Consider the following 21614-nt stretch of genomic DNA (forward strand, 5'->3'; position numbering starts at 1 on the left):
AGTGTTGTTTTCTCAGTTAAGATTTCAATCAAAGTGACTTTTATGTTGAATACGGCGAACGAAACTTGGCTGCAAAATTAAGTTTTAGACGCTTATTCTTAGACAGTGTCGCAGCAAATAATACGAAAGTACCTGTTTTTTGTGTTCCGGATATTAAGGAAATATCAACGGCTACGAAGTGAAGCGTGAATTAGTCGATGGAATAGATTTTCCTGAGAACATGAAAGGTTACAGTCAAGAATCAGATTACAACAAGTCGAGATGTTGTGATTCTTGAGAAGAAAAGGAATGACGACACAGTCACAGTTTGTGTAGAAAACACAGATTCAGTGGGGGAGTTGACAGAGGAATCTGTGGTTAAATTAGAATTAACCAGCAAAGCTCCAGCGACTCTGAGTTAAAATACCTAGACGTGGAAAATGAAGGTGAACAGCATGAAGAGGAAGTACAGCAGCAGTCCTTAGAAGATATATCTAGAACAGATGCAGGCCTGTCACAGTTGAAACCTGAAATTCAACTGTCTTCAGTAGATGCTTAGCCGAGAAGACCCGAGGTATCACAGAAGTTGCCCACTGTGAAGAACGTCAGAATCAACAGAGGAAGAAACCTGAGCAGTATAGTTTTGCAAATACATGCACCTATGTGGGAGAAGATGAAATGACATATGCGGAAGCTGTCAGTGGTCCTGAGAAACAACAGTGGTTGCAGGCGATGGCCAATGAACTGCAGTCGTTTTGAAGACAACGAAGTTTGGGAAGTTGTCGATGCTCCAGTAGTGTAATGGGTGCAAGTGGGTGTTGAAAAAGAAATGTGTTTGTGACATAAAATGAGTTATCATTGCGGCTTGTAGCGAAGGGCTTTACGCAAAAGCTCAGTGTAGACTATCAAGAGACATTTTCCCCTGTTATTTATTAGGCACTCAATGTTGAGGTTACTGTTTGCCTTGTCACAACAGCTTTTCTCAATGGCCAACTTAAAAAAGTATTTTTATGCATTTGCCAGAAGGTTTTCCTGTCAGTGATTTAAACGAGTTGAAATTAAAAAAGGCCGTTAATGGTGTAAAGCAATCATCACTTGCTTGGTATAAAAAAAAGTGGATGAATCTTTATGTAAATTAGGATACACAAAGTGGAAACTTGAGCCTTGTGTATTTGTAAATAATCGTTATGATAATTTGAAAACTATTGGTGTTCATGATTTTTCTAATATTTTCAAATCATGGTTAAGTTGTAAGTTGAAAAAGTTTGAAACTTCTATGGAATGTAAATTAAATGTTGAAAAGCCAAATTGAAATAATTGTGAAGATACTGACATGTTATTGTTAACTCAAGGTTTATAATTTCATTATAGAAGTGATTAATAATGATATTGTAGAAACAATTGACATGTTAAGTAAAGGTTTACTGGAGGTGAAACAATACAGGAATATGAAAACACTTAGTGTGGTTCAAAAATGATTTTATTGCTGTTTGTTTGTTGTTAGTAAATCATTTATTTAGTTATTTATTAACCTGTGCTAATTTGTTAACTTTGTAGAGAAAAATATTATGATATTAAGTTAAGAAAATATTGTTTCCCCGGTTTGCACCTATGAAATATTAGTTTATTTGTTATTTTGATATAGTGGGGGTGTTGTTACTTACATCAAAATAAGTTTAAAATAAGGTTACTAGCGCCATCTAGTCAAGAATATGTGTAACATGTGTTTATGCTCCCATATCTGAATATGAATAAATCCGTTACTTGTCAACCGTCATTCGTGCGTTTCATTATAAAAAGAAATATATATATAAATATAATTATCCCATAATCATAAAAATTTATCATTGAATGTAAATTTCCATACCGGAAAAATATCCTGACATTTAGAAAATAGATAAGATGCGCTTATTTTATTTCCTTCCACTCGGTTTACTTAATATTAAAAATGCAAGGTACTTAGTTGGTCTAAATTAACCAACACGACCTTGTTTCTCATTATTTCAACAATAAATAGTCATTAGAATCCAGAAACTTTGACATGAAGTCGACAAATATTTAATTTGTTGCAATCTGATTCAGAGCAATCCACGGTTTTCACAAGACTAGGTATCTAGATTCTACATAGTTGCTTCTAGATTATTAGGAAAGCACTATTGGAGAGGTTATTGACCTCTGGGACTGAAGAAGTAAAACGCATTTAACCTTAATACAAGGTGGACCAGAAGTCCGTTAACATTTGAAAAGTAGTTTTGAATAATAAAACATGTGCATAGTATAAAAACTTTTATTTACTATGAAAGAACACACATGGGGGTTTTATGTTTTAAAAATAACGTTATCTAAATGCAATCCTTTCCTGGCCTGGCACTCATTCAATCTGGATCGGAAATTTTCCATCACTGCCCGCAAAGTGTTCTGAGTAATTGCTTGCATTTCGTCGCGAATATTTTCTTTTAATTCTTCTACAGTGCTCGGGTTGCTGATATAAACTTTACTTTTGAGATATCCCCATAGATAAAAATCCATTGGGGATAAGTCTGGGCTTCGCGGTGACCAGTTTATGTTACCTCTTTTAGAAATCACTTTTTCTTTAAAAATTTCGCGGACGGCGACAAGAGCATCATTAGAGGTGTGACAAGTTGCACCATCTTGCTGGAACCAAGTCCGCTTGTTGAAGCCCTTAAAGTTTTGCAGTGCAGGAGCAAAAAAATTCTGCAGCATTTCAACATAACGCACTGTATTTACAGTTATGGGACGTTGCCGACAATCTTCATAAAAATAAGGACCAATTATTCCAGTGGCAGATAATGCTGCCCACACCGTGACCTTGGGCGAGTGTAATGGCCTTTGATGCTTTAGTTGCGGGTTACTGTCACTCCAGTATCTGCAGTTTTGCCTGTTGACGTGGCCATTGAGGTGAAAATGTGCCTCATCTGAGAAAAAAATGTTGAACTCCCGAAACCTCCCAAGCATTTCGTCAGCAAAAGCAAGCCTTTTTTCAGAATCATCAGGCTTCAATTCCTGTATAATTTGTATTTTATACGGATGCAGGTGTAGATCATCGTGCAAAATTCTGTTTAAAGTCGATTTGGATACGTTTAAGACTGTAGAGCGCTTCAGAGTTGAGAGACCAGGATGACCTTGAACTGACGCTCGAACACGCTCTACGTTTTCAGGGTCACGCGACGTCCTTGGCCGGCCGGATCTAGGCATATTTAATGTCGAACCCGTCGTTTCGAACTTTTGAACCCATTTTTTAATGGTTTGAACAGATGGGGCAAAATTATTTTTGTGTACATTGTAATGATTACAAAATTTTCTCTTGGCCACAGTTGCAGAATCGTGGTTGCGGTAATATTCGCGTACACAAAACGCACGTTGTTCTCCGGTAAAGGACGCCATCGCACTAAATTCCTAATGGCCGCTCTTTCATTTGACATATCCCGCACTCCCCTCCTCCCGCCAAAACTGACGCAGCGGCAAATTCAAATGTTAACGGACTTCTGGTCCACCCTGTAATTAGCAATATGTATTTTTTTTTCTCTACAAAAGCAAGGGATATGCTTACGAAAAGAAAAACAATAATACATACTTAGATCTGTAGATTCTGGTCTTCTCAATTCAATTCAATTCAATTCATTTATTTCAAGGACCAACTGAGATCATTGTTGTTAGTACGCAATTACATAATAATTAAAATCATCAATTAATGTCATCTTCTGTATGAGAAATTTGAATTAAGAACCAATTATGGCATTATATAATAAATGTACACATTTGTGTATAAATACGCCATATAATGTTATCATGACTACAAGTAAGAGCCCTTCATGGCGGATAATATAAGCATTTTAAGAACATGTTTTAATTTGCGACTTAAGGTACATAAGTATAATTTGACCTGAGGCCTCAGCATTGTGTTTAACTATCTGGCTCATAATGAAATCTGAATCTAGAAACACTTCCCAAAAAGATACTTATCCTGTTAGCTTCGTGTACAGATTCTTTCGTTGCATAAAACTAATATTGATTAGAATTGTGCTTTGGAAATATTTGCAAAAGCACAAATCGAAGACCTTTACCAAATATAGGTATATAACAACTTCTTTTTAAAACAGAAATCCTGAAATGTATTTAGCTTGACGTATACAAACCATGTACTTATGTAAATAAAACTTCCTCATTTAGAAAAAATACCAATTTATTAATCAGCTATTAAGTATAATCATAAAGTTATCAATTTATCATCCTCCTTGCGTTATTCCGGCATTTGCCACGGTTCATGGGAGCCTGGGATTCGATTTGACAACAAATCCCAAGATCATCACAAACTGTCATTTGTTTAATGTGTCATAAACTTCACAATTATAGTCATCCTTGCCATGTGCAAGACTGGTGCTAGCCCTCATTTTGTGGGCTTTTCCATATCGTCGTTATATGGTATCAAATTATCTCCAACGTCCGCCGACTCCGCCGATGTCATTAATATTATATATAAAAATCAGCACCACCAAGTCCTGGTCACACACACAACACACGTTGCCAAAATAGTAACATACAAAAAATATTCACTGCCACTAGCACTATACTTCCGGCCACTTCGAAATCCAACAAATAGGCTGTTAGCCTAGATGATAAACGAAAAATAGCAAGTGGGAGTGTATCTTCTTCTGTTTTTTGCTGCTGTACAATAAAGAATTGTAATTGCTTAAATCAGTTTGCCCGAATGAAGAATCAAGAGAGAACTCTTATAATATTGTAAATAACCTGTAAAAATAAAATAAAAAAGTACATTACTTCATTATAAAAACATGGTGAAAAATAACTGAAAATGTGAAAATAATATCTGGATTGTTACCATAACCATCACCTACCTTTTGAAAGGGGTAGGTATATGGCTCCAATTTCAGTTATTTTATCTCCTTTGTGGGTTTGAGAATTATTTCACATTTTGTGCTCTGAACATCCTACAATATGTAAACAATAAATCGCAAAGAATGAAGTTGCGAAATATAATTGATGATCAAACGAACTTACCAAGTGAAGTTCGATCACAATTATGTGAGCAACTTCATTCGACGCGATTTATAACAACCCACCCTCAATATTAAAAGATTGTTGACTGACGTCACCCTACCCTACTTTCTACTTCAAAATGGTGAAATAATTCCTCAATATTTATGCTGCAAACAAAATGATTGGAAAATGGCGGTGAGTGGACCTACCATGACACCGAGGGAGTGGGAGCAAGTTTTTTTTTTTTAGTGTTGCCAGTATAAAAGAAAAATAAACCTTTAAAAAACCGTGCAAGGCTGATGCGTGGGGGCGTAACTACAATATGTAAACAATAAATCGCGTCGAATGAAGTTGCTCACATAATTGTGATCGAACTTCACTTGGTAAGTTCGTTTGATCATCAAAAATATCGAAATGACAGATTGGGATAAACATTTCGCAAATGCTAGTCGATGGTTGGTGATGATGCAGGGAGAGTTGAGCCGCTTGGCCTGGTGCATATAGTTGTTGTTGTCACGGTGATGACTAACCTTGGGGTCGGTGACCTGTATGTTGGGCATGACGCCCGAGTCGTGGTTGGTGATGACTATGCAGGGAGAGTTGAGCCGCTTGGCCTGGTGCATATAGTTGTTGTTGTCACGGTGATGACTAACCTTGGGGTCGGTGATCTGTATGTTGGGCATGACGGCCGAGTCGTGGTTGGTGATGACTATGCAGGGAGAGTTGAGCCGCTTGGCCAGGTGCATATAGTTGTTGTTGTCACGGTGATGACTAACCTTGGGGTCGGTGACCTGTATGTTGGGCATGACGGCCGAGTCGTGGTTGGTGATGACTATGCAGGGAGAGTTGAGCCGCTTGGCCTGGTGCATATAGTTGTTGTTGTCACGGTGATGACTAACCTTGGGGTCGGTGATCTGTATGTTGGGCATGACGGCCGAGTCGTGGTTGGTGATGACTATGCAGGGAGAGTTGAGCCGCTTGGCCTGGTGCACCAACATGTAGCAGCGACTGTTGTCTACGTCATTCGCCATCACGAAGCCTGAAGTTTTTTTAAGAAGATGTTAAAATTCTGATATTTTTGTCAAAGTTATCCACCCCTCTTTTTTCTAACATGCGTATTTTTTACTCGATTCATACTCAGAATCGCGAGGTTTTTCTATCCTAATAGGAGAAAAAAATGTCTCAAGACTTCCACACATTTTTCAAACCTTCCATTCCGTTACCGCCATACAGAATGTATGAAAACATGGTAACGGAATGGGAAAAAAACCTTGGGACAGTTTTTTTCTCCTATTAGGATTGAAAGAGCTCGCGATTCTGAGTGAAAATCACATATAAATTTCCAAATAAAAAAAAAAGTGGGGTGGACAACTTTGAAAACAATGGCCCTTTTACATGTCGTTGAAAGATGAAAAAAAAAATGTAGGTGTAGGTATAGTATTCAAGTCAAGTCAAGGCACTTACGTTGCTTAACACATTGTTAGTAATAGACTTCACAAAATTTAGTTTTTAGAATAAATATTAATAAATATTAATAATATTAATATTAATATTAATAAATATTAATATTAATATTCCTGATACTACCTGTGGGCATCTTATCTTCATCTGCATGTAGGAACTCAATTAGCTGAGCGGTTTTAGAACCAGGGGCTGCACACATGTCCAGTACCTTGAAAAATTTAAAAGTCAAATATAAACTAAAATTTTGTATTGAGATAGAATTTAGCCAACTGGGGGAGACTTATGTCAAAGACAGCCTGACAAGAACGAAATAGAAAACAGAAATAATAGCCATTAAAAGAAAGAAATAGTAATATTAATAACCTGAGTCAGAAATAAGGGCTATTACAATTACTTAAATTCTTTTAAGTCCATAACCAATATAGCGAATAGTTTAACTTTTATTTCTAAATACAATAATATTTACTTAACATTCAAATAAATAAATATAACTAAACATTGGGGACATCTTACACATATCAACTTAGCCCCAAACTCAGCAAAGCTTGTACTATGGGTGCTAAGCGACGATATACATACTTAAATAGATAAATACATACTTATATACATAGAAAAGATCCATGACTCAGGAACAAATATCTGTGCTCATCACACAAATAAGGTTGACTGGAAGAGAACCCATTAAGGGATAAGTCCGCCGACATTGTATATTACTGACTCTGTAACTGTGTCTCTTTTGTTTCCTTTATGTACAATAAAGCTTATACATACATACATACATAAGTGCCCTTACCTTATTCAAAGGTTTTAGGTTACATATAAATTTTGACCAACGTGTGAACTTATATGGTCCCACTTTGTATTGTTATTTCTATTGTATACACTGCTTAAAATTCAACTATTAGAGTATTTTTCTTACAATAGGTAATAATGCCAACTACCTTATAGACTGCTTGTAGCCACTTACTTTATGATGTGGCTGCACATCCAGCACAACAGGCGGTATCATAGAGACAGCTTCCTGCCGAGACACACCGCCTGCGGCCGTCTCCGCGACCAAGAAGTTGTGGAGCTTGTAGAGGGGCTCACTGCGACGGATGTCCGTTCTGGACAGACGTAGCTGCCAAGCCAAGCCATTTGGGTACCTGATAACATTCATTAAAAACTGATTAAAACTTTCACAATTATTCACATCTATCTATCTATTAAGGCCCTTTTTCCTGAATTAGAGAATGTCTCTTAGTTCAGTGTGCCGCTTGGCAAAGGCCTCCTCTAGCTCTTTCCATTGACATCTATCCTGGGCCACTCTTCTCCACTTCGGGCCCACTGTAAGCTTCAGTTCGTCCTCCCATCTCATTCGGGGTTTTTTCTGACCCCTAGTACAACCTCTAGGGTACCAATCCGTTATGATTTTGCTCCATTTCTCCTGCTTGTCTCTGAGAATATGGCCCGTCCATCTCCACTTCTGCTGGTCAATTTTCAATAGTATGTCGGTTACTTTTGTTTTTTCCCTAAGGTCTTCGTTTCAAACTTTGTCCAATCTGCATATCTCCATCATACTTCATTCCATAGACCTCTGTTATCTCATAGAGCGTAAGTTGTTAACAGAAATTAACTCGCTGTCAGTTTTGTGACGATAATTAAGCATGAAATTACTTAAAATTATCAAGATTATTATATACCAATGACAATCTACTGGACTGACAAAGCCCATACAAAAAAGCGTACCCCTGAAATGTATGTGCCTAACAGGCTTAAAACTAGATGGTGCTGTTTCGCAGCCTGGAAGTGGATAAAATCATATTTCCCCCAAATATTACTACGCATTTTTATTATTTATAAGAAAAGATGACATATTTCTTTATTTTAATATCATGATATCACATTTATACACACATTGAAAAAAATAATGAGTTTTTAGGCATTATCAGTGTAGTTATGATAGTATTTAATAAGTGGCGCTAAAAAATGAGGTATGATTCTTAGTACAAAGATTGTAAATCCTAAATAAATCATCTTTGATACTTACCAAGGCAAATTCATAGGTTTAATTTCCTCTTCCTCCTCACCCTCGGTCTTCAGCTTAACATTGAGCAGCTCCGAAAAGTATTGACTCTTCACGATGTTCATCAAAGCGTCTGCCTCACACTTGGAGCCAGTTATCCGGAACGCAGTGGGCAGATTGTCCTTGAGAGCCTTCATGAACGCGGGCCATTCTTCTTCGGGGCAGACTTTTTGTCCCTGAAAAATAAATTCTTGTAAGTTGTCGGCTGAATAAGGGAAAGCCTATGCTTGTAAAAAAAAAAACTTAAAAACATACCTTGTAATATTCCTCAAAAGTAGCGTTTTCTCGCACAATATCTTCATAGTGCTTACGAGTATCGCCTTCTGGCTTTGCTTGAGGGTTTTTCTCCTGCAAATCGAAAGTATAACGAAAGTTAACATGAAAATCGGCACAGATGTAAACTAAAACTTAATGTTTTAATTTAGTTACCTGCTCTTTCTTGTCTCGTTTTCGTTGAGCAAATTTGTTCACATTGCGATTGCGTTTTCTATTCCCCATTCTTCTAAGGAGGGTTCCAAGTGTTGTATAGGTTTTGTGTGATAAATATGAGAAGTTCAGCATTCAACAAACACACCGAGTACTCCGAGTAGACGTGACGTTGACAGTTAAAAAGTTAGGTTATGTATAGTTACTGTTATGAAAGCGTTCACATTGTTCAGGATATGTTTAAAATTATTTTCAACCTTCATTTTGTATTTATCATATCACAGAGGTTTACATTATAAAAAACACGTGTAAATCTACCACAAACTGGGTTTTTATGATTAATTCAAGAACAATAATAGGTAAAATCGTAAAAAATATTCATGACACATTTTATTAAATCTGAACACGACTTGGTCTTATCAGTAACGTCAATGTCACTGTCAGTGTCAGTCAGTCCAACCTGCAAGTCGAAGTCGAAGTTTATCAAATCAAAAGCAATCAAAAGTAAACACAACATTTATTAATTATTTAGTTTTAAGCGTAAAGTGAAGAAGTCTATACGTAAGTATCTGTTTGTCGTTATTAAATAACTAATTATCTCACTCCAGATACGAAGTACGTAAAATAATTATCCGTCTCTTACTAATCTCACTTTATTTTTCCTTCCTCACCAAAACATCGAACACTCTTGCAATAGCATTAAAGTTTAATTTCGTATAGCAAAAAATTGAATTAGATAATTTTGAGACCCAGACAATATTAGTTTTCATCTCATATCTCGACAGCGAAGAAAGATAAATTATTGCTGTATTCAACATAGACATTCAAATACAAATAGGTATTTGTTAGTTGAATATTATCTATTGTTTCATTATCTTTACGTTGTTACCATGTAAGTCTTGTTTCTTGCAGTTATTTTTATTGCACACTTAATTTTTTTATGTATTTTTTATTTATTTTTTTAGAAACAAACAGTCATACAGAGATTTTAATAACATATTTCTAAGAACAACAAATTAGACCTATAGACATAGCTGGTCATTAACTCGTTAATACGTTAATCGTTAATTAACGAAGTTAACATTTCGATTAACGGATTAACTTTTAAAAATGTTAATGAACTTGTTAACTTCTGTTAAATTTCCCTGAGTCCGTTAATTGTTAATCCAACAGAGCAGTCGCCATCTGCGCTGCGAGAAACACGTTCTAGGCATGCCTGAAATACGTCAAATCGTAGGATTTAACGGTGTCGATCACTAAACTGAAATATTACCCGACTCACTTTTACCAACATTGATTCGGTGAATCCTACGTTTTACCATGGCGACTGTTTTAGTGAAAGGGCAGCAAATTCGAGCCCAATTTATAACGGCATTCACGTTCTTAGCCTCTACCGCCCCAGTCCCAACACCATTAGCATCATGCTTCCGCCTGCTGTGAACTTGCAGCTCTCCCGACACAGCTCTCGGCAGTAGCTCAGGCGATCACTGCCTTCCACATGCAGCCTTGAGTTCAATAGGCTTGCTGTATTTCAGGCTTTTACAGTAATATAATACATTACAAACATTTTTTTATGTCTGTTTGTACTTTTTTTTATTATATTATGTGTAGTTTTAGTTGTAATTCGACTTGAAGAGACCTTATACATCTCTAATACATTGTAGTAGCGTTATACATTTGGTAAAATTAGTATTGTATCAATTGTGTAATTTAAATTCAAATATAAAAATTATGTTAAAATGTATGTGGCATGTAAAAGTGCCCCTGTGGCCTATTTGCTGAATAAATATTTTGTATTTTGTATTTTTTGACAGTGAATTATACTGATACAACCTACAATAAAATGTTTTTTTTTTTTACGTTTTATCTGATTATCGATTAACTTTAACTTACGTTAAATTTGTCGAAATGTATCTCTTTAACAATTCTCTAACAAAATTAACTTTTTTAGTAACGGATTAGCGATTATCGAATTTAACTATTTTATTAACGGTGCCCAGCTATGCCTATAAATGTACTATTTTACAGCTAATCTGCTGAAATGTGCACTTTAGAAGTTCATTTAATATACACAGTGTAATATGAGGAAACCGAATAATTTTAATAAAGTATTCTTAATCATATTTTAAGACTAAAAATGTCTTATAAAAATTGTGTAAAAATGCAACCAAAACACAAAAAAAATATGCCAAAATTTTCTCAAATTGATTGAAACTGTATTGCACACTAAAATATCTATCTATCTTTTTTCTGAATTAGAGAATGTCTCTTAGTTCAGTGTGCCGCTTGGCAAAGGCCTCCTTTAGCTCTTTCCATTGACGTCTATCCTGGGCCACTCTTCTCCACTTCGAGCCCAATGTAAGCTTCAGTTCGTCCTCCCATCTCATTCGGGGTTTTTTCTGGCCCCTAGTACAACCTCTAGGGTACCAATTTGTTATGATTTGGCTCCATTTCTCCTGCTTGTCACGGAGCATATGGCCGGTCCATCTCCACTTCTGCTGGTCAATTTTCAATAGTATGTCGGTTACTTTTGTTTTTTCCCTAAGGTCTTCGTTTCGAACTTTGTCCAATCTGCATATCCCCATCATACTTCGTTCCATAGACCTCTGGCAGAACATGAGCCTGTCCCGGTGCTCCTTGGTGAGTGCCCATGTCTCGCATCCATATGTAATGCAGGGTAAGATGCATGTGTTAAATACTTTTCTTTTAACTGTCATACTCAGGTTTTTAGACTTCATGACTTCCTTCATAGACCAGTATTTTTTCCATCCATTTGTTACTCTTGTACTTATTTCTTTGCTTGTGAGGTCTTCCGGAGATATTATTTGGCCCAGGTATGTATACTCTTCTACATAATCTAAGGAGGTCATATCTACAATTATTTTAATTTTAGATGAATTGGTCATTACTTTCGTTTTTGTGGTATTCATCGTCAGGCCTACTTTTCTGCTTTCATTGCATAGGATCTGGATCATAGCTTGCAGTTTTTGTGGATCTTCTTCAAATAAAACAATAAACTAAAAATATACAGTTACAAAAATCAGACTTAATGCTACATGGCATTCTCTACCATCCTGTCTCAAATTCTGATAACATTTCTGTGACAGTTTTGCATCAGTACGCACACTACTGACCCATGACTTCTCCCACTGTTAATTCTCAAATAACACATAAATGTTTTTTTTTTTTCCTTTTTCTCTTATTCTCTTAAGTATTGTTTGTTTTCAATCATTGCTCATTCTGCTGTAGGTACTTTAAATACTGATATTACTGATACATATGTAGTACTAGATCTTCAAATATATTTCAAAATTTTCTGTAACTTTGCACGCATGTACTTTGCCCAGTTTCTATCTGTGGAAACTTGTTATTTGTATTTCTATTTGTAACTTGTTATTTGTATTTGTAATTTGTATTTCATACGCATTTTTTTTTCTATTTCTAGTTCTTTTGACACTTAGAACCTTTACACCTCCAAATTTTTATTTTTTATTATATCCCATTAATTATAATTGACTGTGGGGACCTTTTACATCTCCCAAGATCTTGTTTTCAATTAAGTCAATTTAAACTATGTAACATACAAGCACGGAATGTTGTGTCTTACATCTAGGTATACCGTATTCACTTATTATTGGAATACTTAATACAGCCCGGACAGCTTGAACATGTCATGCTCGCTAAAAAGTCTTTGCTTACGGTGACGTCGTTGATCGGGTCGCCACCTTCCCGAATGAAGGTTGAGGGAGGCGATGGCTGAGATGCGCGCCATATTCGTGAACGGGTGCTGTTTGTGAAGACCGGTCTGTTTCAGCTAATAGGGGCTATGCTATTCTATGTAACATTAATTTTGAATGAGATTACGTTGAGGCACTCTGTTCGGTCCTTGTTTGTTTATTTTTCTTTCTGACTCTTGGAGACCATATACATCTCCAAGGAAAAAAGGAAAACCGGCCAAGAGCGTGTCGGGACTGTCGGGCCACGCTCAGTTTTCCGTATTTTTCTCAAAAACTACTGAACCTATCAAGTTCAAAACAATTTTCCTAGAAAGTCCTTATAAAGTTCTACTTTTGTGATTTTTTTCATATTTTTTAAACATATGGTTCAAAAGTTAGAGGGGGCGGGGACGCACTTTTTTTTCCTTTAGGAGCGATTATTTCCGAAAATATTAATATTATCAAAAAACGCCCATCATCAATAAACCCTTATTCATTTTTAAATACCTATTCAACAATATATCACACGTTGGAGTTGGAATGAAAAAAAATATCAGCCCCCACTTTACATGTAGGGGGGGTACCCTAATAAAACATTTTTTCCCATTTTTTATTTTTGCACTTTGTTGGCGTGATTGATATACATATTGGTACCAAATTTCAGCTTTCTAGTGCTAACGGATACTGAGATTATCCGCGGACGGACGGACGGACGGACGGACAGACAGACATGGCGAAACTATAAGGGTTCCTAGTTGACTACGGAACCCTAAAAAGTAGATTAAGTATACATATATTTTTTTTTTCCTTTGCAAGAGTCTTTTACAACTCTAAAGTTATTTTAGTTATTCGGTTTTTTTATTCATGTATAATTTTTTTAGATGTACTTTGACACTTAGAGACTCTATACATCTCTAACATCTCTTATTAATAATCATAATAGCTTTGTACTTTGTATAATTTCTTGTGTTAATATTTTTTTTTATGAATACTTTTGCTTATTAAATTGTATCTTGTTTTTTTTTTTAATGCATGTTAAATATAAGATGTAATGTTTTGAAAAGAAGTGGCCCGCCGAGTTTCTTGCCGGTCCCATAGTGGATACCCTCCTCCAACTGAGGGGGGACTGAAATCTTCTCGAGGCTGAGGCGTAGGGTTAGAGCCGGCGTAGTTTTATTTGACGTTCATAAGCGCATTGTAATATGCCTACTTGGAAAATAAATATTTCATTTCATTTCATTTCATTTCATTTCATTTCATTGGCTCATTGTTTTTATGTTATAAGCCTTATTGTAACTTTAGCTGTAAGTTTTCCTAACAAATAAAATAAAATAAAATAAAAATTTTAAATTATTTGGTTTCCTCATACAAACTACATTGTAAATTATAAACTGAAATAATAAATAATGAATAATTTATATATAGTAGTGTTACTACTTAAAAAAACAATTCAAAAAATATTTAATAAAATAATTTGATTTGTTCCCTACCCTGGCCCGACCCCAAATAACGGGAACAGGGATGGAAGAAGAAGAAGTTCCCTACATCGATACATTGTAAATGTAAGAATTTCTTGTCTCCAGATCTACAATGAGTCCTCCAGGTTTCCAGTTCGCCATTGACCGTGGAGGCACGTTTACAGATGTGTTCACCCGATGCCCCAACGGCAAGGTGCGGGTCATGAAGCTCCTGTCTGTGGACCCGCAGAACTATGATGATGCGCCAAGGGAGGCTATTAGACGGATTCTTCAAGAGGTGTGTAAATGATGCCATGCCATAGTTTTACTAAAAACCTAAATAATACTGCCTGCCTGATATTGTCTTCGGTTACCGCGATAGTTACTCATGAAATAAAACTATGGAAACTGATTAAATCGCGTATAATGAATTTAAAATTCATCCTGACCTTTCGAACACTTTACAACTACACTACACTCTACTTTGCCTTAAAAATCCATATTAATTGTAGTCATGGTTCGTTAATATTTCTTGTATGTGGATAGCTTTTGCACATTGTAATTTTTCCTCAGTCACCCGTTGACCACGAACGCTGTAAAGTGTTCGAAACGTCGGGATGAATTTTAAATTCATTATACTCGATTTAATCCGTTTCCATAGTTTTACTGCCTGCCTGCTTTACAAAAAAAAATGACGGCAATCACCAATCAGTTGTTACAAATTAGTACTTACATAATAAAAACATGTGAGAAAATTTACAGAACTGAATGACTCCTTTTCGTGCAAGTTATTATTGATTTGTTAATTTTACATGAGATGAACTTAGTTTTTAATTTTTAACCCCCGACGCAAAAAAGATGGGGTGTTATAAGTTTGACGTGTCTGTCTGTTTGTGTGTGTGTCTGTCTGTGGCATCGTAGCTCCCGAATGGGTGAACCGATTTAGATTTTTATTTGTTTGAAAGATGAATTAGTCGAAAGTTTTCTTAGCCATGTCTCATGAAAATCGGTTTATGTCGTGCATGGGGGTTTTTTCAAAAATTTTTTTTGTCACTTCATAGTTCATACTTTGCCAAATAAAATAAGAAGCCATTTATTTCTAATAATTTCCTTATATAACATTTATCTCTCTCTGCCACAGGAAACCGGTAACGCGCTAGACAAGGACGGCAAGGTCAACACATCCCTCATAGAATCCATCCGTATGGGAACCACAGTGGCTACAAACGCACTGCTGGAGCGGAAAGGTGCCAAGATGGCGCTGGTCATTAATAAGGGCTTCAAGGACCTGCTGCTCATTGGCAACCAGGCTAGGCCTAATATTTTCCAATTGGTAAGTTTACTCACTGTTTACAACATAAGGAAACGGTTTGAAATTTTGTTTTGATCTGACAATAAAAATCTACAATTTACATGTACCTATTAGTACTATATTCTTTGACAATGACACAAATATCTATAAGTACCTAAAAAACATAGATAGGGTAAACTCGCCTCATTCGGTGACACGCCTAATTCGGTGAAACAACCAAAAGTCGTCTTTCGGAATAGTGCTTCACAGCTGTATCACCGAATTAGGCGTGTCACAGAATGAGGCGAGTTTACCCTAACCATGAATTTTAGAATCATCATCATTCTCCTTGCGTTATACCGTCATTCGCCACGACTCATGGGAGCCTGGGGTCCGCTTTGACAAGAATTAATTTATAATAGGGATGACGACTACATAAAAAAATGGCATTCTGTTTAGTCCGTCAGTTAGATCGTCATAAAATACTGAACACATACTTCGCTTTTTCTAATTGAAAACCTACAAAGATATAGAGCATCAAAGTTCCGGAGTCCGCTTGTGACGTCAATTCTAAGAGTTCTAAGTAAAAATTGTACCTAGGCGTGACGTCACGCGAAACTTCAACTCACTGTACCGTCGTCATTTTTCGTTTACGAGAAAAACCGCTCTAACGATTTCGCAGAAATTTGTTATGTGGGGGTTTTTGGGGTGAAAAATCGAAACAATACGTGTCTAAAATTCTTTGATAATCTAACTGACGGACTAATTAGTTTTTTTTAGTCGTCTCGCCTATTATAGTAATTTGATTTGAAACCGTCTTAGGATGCGCATAACAATACCTACTCATTATGATAACCTTGATGTTATGTTATAAGACAGTTGAACCGTATTATGTATGATTAATATTTCTTTTTTTTGTTTTTCCTTCTTTGGTAAGAAACACAATGTTGCCTCCTTAGTCCAGATGCTAAAACAACTGAAAGTCATTAGTACCATATTCTCATGCTCCTAGTTTTTCATTGGCTGATTAACCCTATAAATCACACCTCGGACACTGGCGACACAGTCTAAGCTCGTGTGAAACGCGTACTATGCGTGTATGAGTGAAATCTGACAGGTCGACTGTTCGCGTTTTTGACATGCGGTAACTGTGAGGTAACCGAGAGGGGGTGGGCGGCACTTCAGCGGGGAGCGGGAGTGGCCATACTGTACGATAGTACTCTTTATTATACTGTGGTACTTTTAAAAAAGTCGATTTGAAATGTCTTCGTGCCTATTTCATAATAACGCCTTATTTATTACGAGGATTAGTTTAAAAATAATAAATTTATATTTTGTATGTCTGTTATTTGTTTATTTTTGTACAATAAAGTGTTATTAACATCTATTTTCCTATCAGGACATAAAACGGCCTGACGTCCTATACTCTGAAGTCATAGAAGTAGACTGCCGCGTCATCCCAGCCTTAGAAGATCGTTGCCAACTTGGCGCACTCAAGAGCCAATGGCGACCCGTCACAGGCATCACTGGAGAGAAAATGCTAGTCATGCAAGAGCTAGACGAGGATGCAGTGAGGCGGGATTTGATGAGACTGAAAGAGAAGGGAATAGAGAGTGTTGCTGTCGTGTTGGCGCATAGTTATACGTATCATGAGCATGAGGTTAGGATTGGGAAGATTGCTGAGGAAATCGGTGAGTATTACTATGACATTTTAAAGAAGATGATGGTCTTGCAATAGTTAGAAAAGGAATAAGTGAGGCGTGACCTGATGAGATTGAAAGAGAAGGAGATAGAGAGTGTTGCTGTCGTGTTGTTGTTGTGTTTAAATTTAAGAACATGTTCGGATCCTTACCTACAACTGTCCAAAAGACTTCTGTACAAAGGATTTATTTTCCTACTAATTTAAGTTTATGTTCAGTTTGTGTCATTAAAAGCAGTTTCGATGCCAAGAGATGAGTACCTCCTATGCCCATTTCATAAAGCTGAAAGTTACAAGCGGAAGTCTATTTCCAATTATTTTGTATTAGTCAGCAAATACCCCCTGTATTTTGTAACTTGTAGCTTCACTGCTCAGAATTAATAATTGTTCTGTGGATGCTAAAATTTTCCGTTTAGAATTGCAAGTACCAGGAGCTCATAAGTACAAACAACCTTCTCTCCCCAGGCTTTCCCCTCGTCTCGCTCTCGCACGCGGTAACGGCTATGGTGCGTCTCGCACCCCGCGGCTACACGGCCGCGGCCGATGCGTACCTCACACCGCACATACAACAGTATCTACGCGGCTTCGCTCGTGGATTCAAGGATGAATTGAAGGGAACCAATGTGCTGTTTATGCAGAGCGATGGAGGACTTACACCTATGGATCTGTATGTATCTATCTCTTTCTAACATATGAGGCTACACATATAACTTTACCTCTATGACTTCCTCCGTAGTCTAATGGATGATCTGAAAGATACTTGCGCACTCTTTATGTAGAGCTGAGGTGTAATGTATATCTGTCTCTTTTATTTAATAACGTACACGGTAGCAAATGGCTTTTTCGTTATTTTTTCTAGTCTGATGTGAAAATTTTCTATGCAAGAGCAAGTTTTTCCGCGATTTCGGGGTTAATCACATAGGAAATGTTGCTCAATGTGACCTTCACTTTAACAGTTTTGAATATAGTACTTACATTACGATACAAGTGCGAAAAAAGGAAGTTCGAAACGAGTGCCGATAAATTAAAACACGACCGAACGAAGTGTTTTAAATCGATACGAGTTACGAATTTCCTTTTCGCTCGTGTATCGTACGATGTTTTTCAGTACAGATGACACTGCGAAGTTTCGACCTGTCATTTATAATGAACCACTTCTCGCACTAGTGCGTAAAAAACACTATTTGTACTGAAATAGGACATAACGATACAAGTGAGTAAAAAAGGAAGTTCGAAACGAGTGGCGATAAATTAAAACACGACCGAAGGGAGTGGTTTAGATCGACACGAGTTACGATTTTCTTTTCGCACGTGTATGTATGACGTTTTTCAGTACAGATGACCCTCCCAAGTTTCGACCTGGCATATAATGAACCACTTCTCGCACTAGTGCGTAAAAAAAACACCATCTGTACTGAAAAATGCTTTTCGTTGCTTTACATTGTGTAATATTTCTGAATTCTTTATTGAATAACTACTAAGCAATCTAAAATATGTAGATATGTAATAATGTATGTTAATATGTATTACGAGTCACCGTTTACATTATGATAACTTTTAGATTACAGTTAGAACAGGTACTAATTTATTTGCACTGTGCGTGATTTTATTGTTTTAATGTACATGTTTTAATGTAGTTATCAAAACTGTTTATTGAAAAACATGAGATGAAATTACCATAGATTATTTATATTTTTATGGTAACTACCAGGGGCCCGTTTCTCGAAAGGTACAAGCCTTGTATTACAAGTGCGCGAACTGTCAAATCGTATGGGTTGTCATGGAAACACACTTGTAATACAAGGCTTGTACCTTTCGAGAAACGGGCCACTGGTGTTAGTTTGTAAAGATTATTTCAGTACAGATGGTCGTTTTTTTACGCACTAGTTCGTGAAGTGGTTCATTATATGCCAGGTTGAAACTTCGGAGGCTCATCTGTACTGAAAAACGTCGTACGATACACGTGCAAAAAGGAAATTCGTAACTCGTGTCGATTTAAAACACTCCCTTCGGTCGTGTTTTAATTTATCGCCACTCGTTTCGAACTTCCTTTTTTACGCACTTGTATCGTAATGTACTATTTCATAATATCTATAAAATAATCCTCCGTTTATTATTAACTAGCTTTTGCCCGCGGCTTCGCTTGCGTTAGAAAGAGACAAAAAGTAGCCTATGTCACTCTCCATCCCTTCAACTATCTCCACCTAAAAAATCACGTCCATTCGTCGCTTCGTTTTGCCGTGAAAGACGGACAAACAAACAGACACACACACTTTCCCATTTATAATATTAGTATGAATAATTATCCTGGCAGCCTTCAACTCAAGGGTGAACAGGCATTTTCTGGGCGAGCTCACTCCATCGTAGGCAACGTCTTTGGCCTTTGGCTAGTCTGTGGTCAAGAGTAAGCCCATCCATACTTACTAATATTATAAATGAGAAAGTGTGTGTGTCTGTTTGTTTGTTCGTCTTTCACGGCAAAACGGAGCGACGAATTGACGTGATTTTTAGGGTTCCGTAGTCAACTAGGAACCCTTATAGTTTCGCCATGTCTGTCTGTCCGTCCGTCCGTCCGTCCGTCCGCGGATAACCTCAGTAACCGTTAGCACTAGAAAGCTGAAATTTGGTACCAATATGTATATCAATCACGCCAACAAAGTGCAAAAATAAAAAAATTGAAAAAAATGTTTTATTAGGGTACCCCCCCTACATGTAAAGTGGGGGCTGATATTTTTTTTTCATTCCAACTCCAACTTGTGATATATTGTTGGATAGGTATTAAAAAATGAATAAGGGTTTACTAATACCGTTTTTAGGGTTCCGTACCTCAAAAGGAAAAAACGGAACCCTTATAGGATCACTTTGTTGTCCGTCTGTCCGTCCGTCCGTCTGTTAAGACCCTTTTTCTCAGGAACGCGTGGAGGTATGAAGCTGAAATTTATATCAATTACTCAGGTCTACTGTCCCTTGAAGCTGTGAAAAAATCAAACTTCTAAGCCAACGCAATCAAAAGATACAGCCGTTTATGCCGCAAATTTTCGACACTTGCAAGGGAATCAAAACCTACAGGGTGCTTCCCGTGAACTCAGAATCTTGAAATTTGGTACGAAGCAACGTCTTATAGCATAGATAAAGGAAAAATTACGAAAACCATAAATTTTTAGTTACATCACACAATATATTTTTTTTTAATAATTTAACCTTACTACCCATTTCCTCATAAACGCGTAGAGGTATTAAATTGAAATTCATACCAAATACTCAGGTCTATAATACCTTTAAGCTGTAACAAAATCAAACTTCTATGTCAACGCAATCAAAAGAAACAGCAATTTAAGCTGCATATTTTGAAACTCGCAAGTACTCGCAAGGGAATCAAAACCTAAAGGGTACTTCCAGTCGACCTAGAATCTTGAAATTTGGCATGAAGCAACGTTTTATAGCACACATAAAGGAAAAATTCCTAATATATATAATAATAATTAAAAAAATGTTCGTTGTAGGTTCAACGGTTCCCGCGCTATCTTGTCCGGGCCGGCGGGAGGGGTAGTGGGGTACGCTATGACATCGTACCAGAAAGAGACCGGCCTTCCAGTTATAGGTACGTTTTGGATTCTTATGTACAACCTGTTTTTATTGAATTCCGTTAACTTTAAGGGATGGTTCTTTAGATCAAATACAATAAATTTCTCTAAGAAACTAGCGTCTTAACTCTTACGGTTATCGAGTTATTAAAAACATAAAGATAATTACTGAACACGTGTGTGACAACCTTTACCAATTCCTAATGTTATTTGTTTTGACATGTGCCGTCAATCACTTGACACTAACTTGAATGTTATTCTTAAGGGTCTCTCACACTAATTAATTCCTTTATTATGTATGAAAATGATGAAAAAAATTTTTTTGCGAATTTAACTAAAAGTGATATACAGGGTGGTTCCTGATAATGAACCTAGCTACGTGTCGAATTTAACGGAAAAAAAAACACGGTGTATAACAAACCAAAAACAGGTATGTGATGCCTAAGGAAAATCATCGGCGAAACGAACACCGACTTCGCTGGTTCGGTCACTTACTTAGGGCCGGTTGCATCAAACCGTCTGTCACCGTTAAAGCGTTCGTTAAATTTTTATTGTATGAGAAGTTCCATAGATATCTGCTGCGTGACGATGATGTGTCTGTCAAATGTGGTTGATGCAACTGGCTCTTAGAATGGGAAACGATCGGGCTGTCAAGAGAGCGTTCTTGGATCGACCGGCTGGTGGCCTGATGGCGAGTCGACCCAGGTATCGCTGGGAGGACAGTGTGGTGGCGGATCTGCGTCGGCTTCAAGTCAGTGACTGGCAAGAGGCTGCGCAGGATCGGGACAGGTGGCGATCTCTCGTTTCGGAGGCCAAGATTCACTTTGGATCACTGAGCCAAAATAGTTAGTGCATAGAATCTGGTTACAAGAGTTCACGAGAATCGGTTAAGAATTGTGTGGTGTGGAGTAGAA

At 37.0% G+C, this 21614-nt stretch overlaps 2 protein-coding genes across 2 annotated transcripts in view; one reads left to right on the plus strand and one right to left on the minus strand.

Moving 5' to 3' along the window:
• LOC125237718 (tRNA (cytosine(34)-C(5))-methyltransferase) overlaps nt 1-9108 on the minus strand; it is a 34247-nt gene extending 25139 nt beyond the window's left edge. Inside the window, 6 exon segments of the mRNA XM_048144878.1 lie at nt 5898-6037; nt 6586-6670; nt 7430-7607; nt 8492-8703; nt 8783-8875; nt 8957-9108. Coding sequence (XP_048000835.1) covers nt 5898-6037; nt 6586-6670; nt 7430-7607; nt 8492-8703; nt 8783-8875; nt 8957-9088 — 840 coding nt within the window. The 5' untranslated portion in view covers nt 9089-9108.
• Nucleotides 9109-9368: 260 nt separating this feature from the next.
• The window catches only part of LOC125237815 (5-oxoprolinase), a 42756-nt gene continuing 30510 nt past the window's right edge, over nt 9369-21614 (plus strand). The window contains 6 exon segments of the mRNA XM_048145008.1: nt 9369-9457; nt 14253-14424; nt 15268-15459; nt 16817-17108; nt 17582-17783; nt 20620-20717. Of these exon segments, the coding sequence (XP_048000965.1) occupies nt 14260-14424; nt 15268-15459; nt 16817-17108; nt 17582-17783; nt 20620-20717 (949 nt within the window). The 5' untranslated portion in view covers nt 9369-9457; nt 14253-14259.

The sequence above is a fragment of the Leguminivora glycinivorella genome, chromosome 22 (assembly GCF_023078275.1).
Source record: "Leguminivora glycinivorella isolate SPB_JAAS2020 chromosome 22, LegGlyc_1.1, whole genome shotgun sequence".
Lineage (NCBI taxonomy): Eukaryota > Metazoa > Arthropoda > Insecta > Lepidoptera > Tortricidae > Leguminivora > Leguminivora glycinivorella.